Raw genomic sequence first — 7,908 nt, forward strand, 5'->3', positions numbered from 1 at the left:
CTGATTTCCCAGAAGCGGCCGCAGCGGCTGCAGAGCGGGTGTGAGGCAGCAGACCCGGCTGCGGGACCCGGCAGGGCGCGGCGAGATGGAGGTGACGGGGTTATCAGCGCCCACAGTGACCGTTTTCATTAGCAGCTCTCTTAACAGCTTTCGTTCCGAGAAGCGGTACAGTCGCAGCCTCACGATAGCTGAGTTCAAGGTGTGGCCGTAGGGGCGGGGTCCGGAGGGGCGGGGCAAAGGAGAAATTGAGGGGCTTCGCGATCCCTGGGAGGGGCCAGAGATCAACCGAGGTTGCAGAGATTGGAGACGGGGTCTTAGCGGGACGGGGCGAGAGGTTCCAGGGAAAATCAGAAGTTTCAGAGGGCGATGGGCAGAGCAAAAGGATCGAGGCCAGGGATAACCAGGTGGGGGTCCTAAATGGTGGGTCTCTTGGAGGAGCAAGGATGGGGAGATACATGGGGAGGAGCCTAAGAGTAGGGGCGGGGCCACTGACAACCTTCTATCCCTCCAATGTCTCCCCATCCCCTCCCTACTCTTCTTAGTGTAAACTAGAGCTTGTGGTGGGCAGCCCTGCTTCTTGCATGGAACTGGAGCTGTATGGAGCTGACGACAAGTTCTACAGCAAGCTGGATCAGGAGGATGCACTGCTGGGCTCGTACCCCGTAGATGATGGCTGCCGCATCCACGTGAGGCCTCCCTACCTCCCTTCCATTCATTTATTCAACAAATGCTTGCCATACTTTGCCCTGTGTGATAACCAAGATAGGCCCTCATGGAGCCCCTAATTCAGCATGGAGCAAGACAGACTCATCACTAGACAATGACAGCCAGAGTGGTCTGTGTGCTGGGGAAAGCCCAGGGGACTGGAGACACCAAGAAGAGCTGCCCGACTCCATCTGGGAGTATCAGAGGGGCTTTCTGAAGGAAGGAATGCCTGAGCTGAGATCTGAAGGATGAGGAAAGGGCAACTTAGGCAAAGAGGTGGGAGGGGCATGCCAGCTGGAGGAAGCAGAATGTACAGGGCTTAGAGTGTAAGGCGGGTGGGGGTAAGCAATGAGACATGTTGGGAAAAGCCAGAACACAGAGGACCTCTGCACACATTAGCTCCCATTATCTTCTCTGTCCTCACCCCCCTACCCTCACCCCTCACCATACTCCTCAGACATCTCAGTATCCCAGGTGAGCTGCACCTTAGAGCCTTTGCATGTGCTTGAATCATTCTTTTTTTCCTATGCCCAAGTGACTCACTCCTTCCTTCCAGTCTTTACTTAAATGTTAACTTCTGAATACGAGGACTTCATTGGCTTCAGTGTAAAATTTAAACCTCCTTTTTACACTTTACTTGATTTATGTCCTTAGCTCTATCATCCTCTGACGTCCTGTGCATTTACCCCAACACCTGGAACAAAGAAGAGGCTTAGTGAATCACTGTTGGATGATGAGTTAAACCCATAAAATAAGACTTGGAAGATGGTGCAATTAACCCTATTTTGCAAAAGAGAAAACTTAGCTTAGGATGGAATTTACTTTCCTGAGCATGAACTATAGCTAGAATTTTTATTTCCGTCTGCATGACTCAAGAAATCAGTGTGCCCAGAGAACTGCTTCTTTTTTATCTCTTTCATTTATTCAGTAATTGTTCATTGAGCATCTATGTTATGCCAGGGGTATAACTGTGAACCAAGTGTGAGAAGGTCTCTGTTTAGCTCTATCCAGTGTGTGAGATAGATGTTAGTTAAACCTTCACAAGAACAAGTGTAAAGGACCGATGAGGCGAAGGCCATGCAGGAGAAGATCAAGGAGCTGGGAGATCCTGTACTGAGGGACACAACCCATCAGCGAGGTCTGAGGGGACTTCCTGTTCGAGATGCTGCCTGAGCAGAGACTTGAAGAATAAGAGTTAATTGAAGAAGGGAAAAGAATGCTCCAGGAGGAGGGTACAGCATGTGTAAACACTCTGAGGTGGGAGGGAGCACGGAAGATGCAAGGGACTGAAGAGTGGCCACTCCAGTGACAGAGGGAAGGGGGAATCAAGGGGGGACTCTGAGTTAGAAGGGGCCTGGTCTGACTCTGGTGTTCACAGGCTCCCTCTATGTGTGGGGACCAGACTGTAGAGGATAGAAGGAGTAGGGAGGGAGACCAGGGAGGACATTGCTATCATAGTCCAGATAATGTGGTAGGGTAGGAGTGGGGCAGGACTGCTGGGCCCGCAGCACTGACACTGGGCTGATCCTAGGCAGCGTCAGTCTAGGGATGCTGGTGAGCCAGGTATGGGTGGTGACAGCCTTAAACAGGAGGTTTTCACATATCGATTCAGGTATAGACAGACCTCTGACTTTGGAGGCCATTCAAGGAAGGTTTCCCAGAGGTGGAGTCTCTGGGGAACTTTTTTTGTTTCTAAATTTTTTAAGAAGTATCACCTATAGTTATTGTTTAAAATATAACAGCAACCTCAAACTTAAAAAAGTCCCTAGTATCAAAAGTAGAAATTCTTAGCGATATCTGATTAGAGATAAGAGCCACTTCTCTTTTGCTGTTAGCCCAGTGGCTCGTGCCAAACACCTCAGAGTGTTTCCTGACTCCTCTTTTTCTCTCATACCCCTATCTAGTCTGTCTGGGCTCTACCCTGTGGTCTCCACCTACAAAATCTACCCAGAGTCTAAACTCTTCTTCCCCTCCACTGCCCCATCCTGGCCCAGCCTCCATCTCCCTCCTGGACATCATAGCTACCTCCTCCCTGGTCTCCTGCTCCCACTTCTTCCCACACGGTCTGCTCCCTACACAAAGCTGGAGGGAGCCTTCGAACCCCCGAGTCAAGTCAGGGCCCTTCTGGCTGAGAGCCTCTCTGGCTGCACTTTATTCCAGGTAAAAATAGTCTACAGTGATCTGTTGTGTCTCCCACTCTCTCCCTCGCTCACTCCACTCCAGCCACGCTGGCCTCCCCGCTGTTCCTCAAAAGGGCTAAGGACAATTATGCATTCAAGACTTTGTGCCTGTCGTTCCTTCTCATCCTTCAGGCCTTGGCTCAGGCATCCTCTCCTTTCAGAAGCCTTTCCTGACCACCTTCCAAGGCTCCTTAAGCCTCTTTTGGTATTTTCCTACATTGAACCTTATTGTTTTCTGGTATTTAATACATGTGCCTATGCATTTTTTTCTGGTCAGTCTCCGAACAGAATGAGCACTTCTTATCTATTTTTGCACCATATCCCTAGCATCCAGCGCAGGGCCCAGCTGGGAGCCTTGAAAGAGGTCAGCAAGCCATGAATGAATGAATATGGAGGGTGGTACAGGAAGAAATGCTCCAGGGCCTGGAGGTTGGGTCCAGCTTAGGAGGATCCCAGAGGCCCAGAGAGGACAGATGTGCTGCCCAGAGGGCTCGTGAGCAAGACCCAAACTCCACCCTTTGATTCCATGACTTGGAGGCCATCAGAGATGTTGATGCCAGCATGTGGGGATCATCTGGGGCAGATCCAGCCTCCAGGGTTTGGAGGTGAGGAAGGGGAGATGGCCAGTGTAGACACCTGCCTCTCATCCTTTCTTTTGGGCTCAGGAGATGAGAGAAGGCTGAGGTAAAGGTGAGGGTAGAATGTAGTTTATTTCTTGACAGGAGAGACTTAAGTCTGTGGGATGCTCCAGTGTGCAGGTGTACCACCAGCACCCTGAGTCCCACCGACCTCCCTCCCCTCACTACAGGTCATTGACCACAGTGGTGCCCGCCTTGGGGAGTATGAAGATGTGTCCAAGGTGGAGAAATACAAGATCTCACAAGAAGCCTATGACCAGAGGCAAGGTATGGGATACATGTGATGAAGGGTGTGTGGGGGGACCAGAGGGAGTATGTGCAGGTGGCAGAGGTGGTAGGGGCCAGACAGGACAGGAAGGGACATTGAGGGGAAATTGGTGGTATGGGAAGTAGGGGCTGATAGGCAGGTGACGTGGAGGGGGTGGGGCGAGGTCGATGTGGGGACAGTTAGAGGCATGGGAGAGCATTTGGAGTGGAAGGGGAAAGGGGGATAAATGGGGGCTGGGAGGTGTGAGGGGATGTAGGCAGTCAGACGGGTGCTTGGGAGAGTGGCAGGAACGTGAGAGGGAGGTCCGGAGTGTGAGGGGTCATGTGTGTGGTGAATGGTGATGGTCACATGGGGGCATCGTGGTGTAGCCAGGGTTGGTGGCAGAGCATGGCAGAATAGGTGGAGTGGACAGGGCAGTGTGCTGATCAGTGCAGGCATGAGTTGAAGATGAGGGATTCAGGGGCCAAATGGAGGTGAACGTGATACTGAAGGAATGTGGGGTGACGGCGTGATGCGAAAGGCTGAAAGCATGCATCTTCCCTTTAGCTTCTGGATTGTGGAGAGGCCCCAGGAATTCCAGGGAGAGGCCAGGGTCATGGTGGGAGACTTGGGGTGCTTAGGTGATAGCTCTTTGACACCTAGAATAGAAGAGTTCCTCTATGGATGTGGCTGGAAGGGTATCTCATTAGGGCAGAGGTTCCTCCTGGGAGACCATGTCTGATCCCCATCCCCCACTCCACCCACAGACTCAGTTCGCTCCTTCCTGAAGCGCAGCAAGCTGGGCCGATACAATGAAGAGGAGCGGGCACAGCGAGAGGCCGAGACCACCCAGCGTCTCACAGAGGAGAAGGCCCAGGCTGATGCCATCTCTGTGGGCAGCCGCTGTGAGGTGCAGGCACCTGGGCAGTCCCCTCGCCGGGGCACTGTCATGTATGTAGGTATGTGGCCTACTGAGGCCTTATGCTCTGCCCTGAGGTGGGCAGTGCTGGGGACCCAGCCCTTAAGGAGATCCTAGTTTAGTAGGAGTGACAGACACAGAAGCTGACGGTGACAGCTCAGAGTGTTCATGGCAGATAATTGGGAGGCAGAATGATCTAGGTTGTGATAGAGGAAGTGGTGGCCAGAGTGATCAGTTCTAAGGAAAAAGCATGGAGCACAGCGGTCAGAGCCAAGATGAGGAAACAGGCAGAATTATTAGGGCCGTGATGGGGAATGCACAAGCCAAAGTGATCAGGACAGAGATGAAGGAAGTTTAGGAAGCCGTATGAGCTGAGAGGAAGTACCAGACCTGTCCTCGAGAATAATCCGGGAGGGCTTCCTGGTGGGTAGGACTAGCTGAAGGAAATGTAGACGTGAGCCAGGTAAACAGGAGATGAGTGTTCTAGCCAGAGGGAGTAGAAAGGGCAAAGGCTGTAAGCAGGAACAAGCTTGGCCTGTGTGAGGCAGAGAAAGTCAGCAAGGCTGAGGGAAGTGAGTGAGAGGAGAAGTGAGGTCAGGGGCATGGGCAAGGCTGGACCATGTGTGGCCTGGAAGATAGTAGAGAGGAGTATGGGGTATTTTTTTTTTTTTAATAGCTTTATTGAGATATAATTCATATATCATAAAACTCACCCACTGAAGTGTACATTATTCATTCATTGGTTTTTAGTATGTTCACAGTATCGTGCAACCAACTCCACAGTCAATTTTAGAACATTTTCATCATCCCCAGAAGAAACCCCGTGTCCATTAGCAGCCATTCCACATTTCCGAAACCCCAGCTCCCCCAGTCGTAGGCATCCACTAACCTGTGTTCTGTCTCTCTAGATTTGTCACTTCTGGATGTTTCATGTAAACGAAATCCTACAATATGTGGTCTTTTGTGACTGGCTCCTTTCACTTAGCATAATGTTTTCAAGATTCATCTATGTCATAGCACGTGTCAGTACTTCATTTCTTTTTACTGTCAAATAATATTGCATTGTATGAGTAGACCACATTTTATTTATTCATTCATCAATTGATGCCCATTTGGGTCTTCTCCAGTTCTTGGCTATTATGAATGGTGTTGCTCCGAACATTCTTGTGTGTTTTTGTGTGGACATGTATTTTCCTTTTGCAATACTTACGAGTGCAATTGCTGGGTCACGTAGTAACTCTGTGTTTAACCTTCTGGGGAACTGCCACACTGTTCCCCACAGCAGCTTCACCATTTTACATTCTCACCAGAATGGATGAGGGTTCTAATTTCTCCACATCCTCTCCAACACTTGCTATTATTTGTCTTTTTGATGCGTTATTCTAATGGGTATGAAGTGGCACCACATTATGGTTTTGATTTGCATGTCTTCAGTGGCCAGTGATGTTGAGCATCTTTTCATGTGCTTCTTGGCCATTTGCATATCTTCTTTAGCAAAATGTCTATTCAGATCCTTTGCCCATTTTTTTAATTGGGTTGTTTGTCTTTTTGTTGTTGAGAAAGGAAGTCAGCATCTTGTGTATTAGTTTGCTGGGGCTGCCATAACAGAATGTCACTGGATGGCTTAAACAACAGAAAGTTATTTTTCACAGTTTTTGGAGGCTGGAAGTCCGAAATCAAGGCCTTTCTCCTAGGCTTGTAGAAAGCCCCTTCCTCGCTGTGTCCTCGCGTGGTCTTTCCTCTGTGCAGGCCCATCCTTGTGCCTCTTTGTCCAAATTTCTTCTCATAGGGACACCTGTCAGATTGATTAGATCCCACCTTAATGGCTATGTTTTAACTTAATCACTTCTTTAAAGGCCACACCTCCAAGTGTAGTCGCATTCCGAAGTACTCAGGGTTAGGGCTTCAATGTGTGAATTTTTGGGGACACATTTCAGCCCATAACAAGGTATAAGAGCTCTTAATATAGTCTAGATACAGTTCTCTTATCAAATATGTGATTTGCAAATGTTTTCTCTCATTCCGTGGGTTGGTTGTCATTTTACTTTCTTGATAGTGTCCTTTGAAGCACTAAAGTTTTTAATTTTTATAAAGTTCAATTTATCTTTTGATGCTTGTTCTCTTGATATTACAGCTAAGAAACCAACACCTAATACAAGGTTGCAAAGATTTCTGTCTGATTTTCTTCTAAGAGTTTTATAGTTTTACATTATACATTTAGGTCTTTGATGACCCATTTTTTGTTAATTTGTGTGTATAGTGTGAGGTAGGAGTCCAGCTTCATTTTCTTGCATATGGATAGTTGTCCCAGCATCCTTCGTTGAAAAGACTATTCTTTTCTCATCTAATTGTCTTGGTATCCTTGTCAGAAATCATTTGACCATAAGCAGTGTGGATGTTATGCTGAGTGGGATGGGCAGCCTTTAGGAATTTGGGTCAAGGCATTGATGCTATTTCCCTTTGATTTTTACAAAGACCCCTTTGGCTGGGGGTGTTGAGTGAATGAATAGGGGGGTCAGGGGTAGGAGCAGTGAAGGGGCTGTCATATCAGTCTGGGCAGGAGATAGCGGTGGTTCTGGGTGGTAGTAAGGAGTGGTTTTTGCCAGGACAGGCTTTCCACTCAGTTGGCAGGCACAGATCTGGGGTGAGCCTTGTCCAGAAGTTTCTTTGAGATTTTTCCCCTGCGCAGGACTCACAGATTTCAAGCCTGGCTACTGGATTGGTGTCCGCTATGATGAGCCACTAGGGAAAAACGATGGCAGGTAATAAGTATGCCCACTGATGTTTCTGTGTGTGTATCTTTAACTGTGTTTATGCTTGCATATGTGTGCATATATGTGTAAGCGTATGCATGTACTACTGGGTGAGCCTGTCTATCTTGACATCTGGGCAGGGAACCACTTTGGGGCCCTCTGACCCCCGCCTTCCCCATCATGCCCTGCAGTGTGAATGGGAAACGCTACTTCGAATGCCAGGCCAAGTATGGTGCCTTCGTCAAGCCATCAGTTGTGACAGTGGGGGACTTCCCTGAGGAGGACTACGGGTTGGATGAGATGTGACGCCCAAGAAAGGACATCCTTCTGCTCCAGCTAACTTGCCCATTTATTGCCTCTCCCTATGTGTAGCCCCCTTTCCCTGAACTCAGTTTTATTTTATTCACTTTGTCCTTGCCATTGACTTTTGAGACTTGTGTATTAAATTTGCCGGACCTGGGAAGCA

At 48.9% G+C, this 7,908-nt stretch overlaps 1 protein-coding gene across 1 annotated transcript; it reads left to right on the plus strand.

The window, feature by feature from the left end:
• The first annotated feature begins 14 nt into the window (after positions 1 to 14).
• On the plus strand, positions 15 to 7,908 carry TBCB (tubulin folding cofactor B). Its single transcript, XM_016119734.2, has 6 exons — positions 15 to 199; positions 543 to 686; positions 3,694 to 3,790; positions 4,538 to 4,729; positions 7,379 to 7,451; positions 7,634 to 7,908. Exons 1-6 carry the CDS (start codon positions 86 to 88, stop codon positions 7,746 to 7,748), a joined length of 735 nt encoding a protein of 244 aa, XP_015975220.1. The 5' UTR covers positions 15 to 85; the 3' UTR covers positions 7,749 to 7,908.

The sequence above is a fragment of the Rousettus aegyptiacus genome, unplaced genomic scaffold, assembly GCF_014176215.1.
Source record: "Rousettus aegyptiacus isolate mRouAeg1 unplaced genomic scaffold, mRouAeg1.p scaffold_m13_p_14, whole genome shotgun sequence".
Classification (NCBI taxonomy): Eukaryota; Metazoa; Chordata; class Mammalia; order Chiroptera; family Pteropodidae; genus Rousettus; species Rousettus aegyptiacus.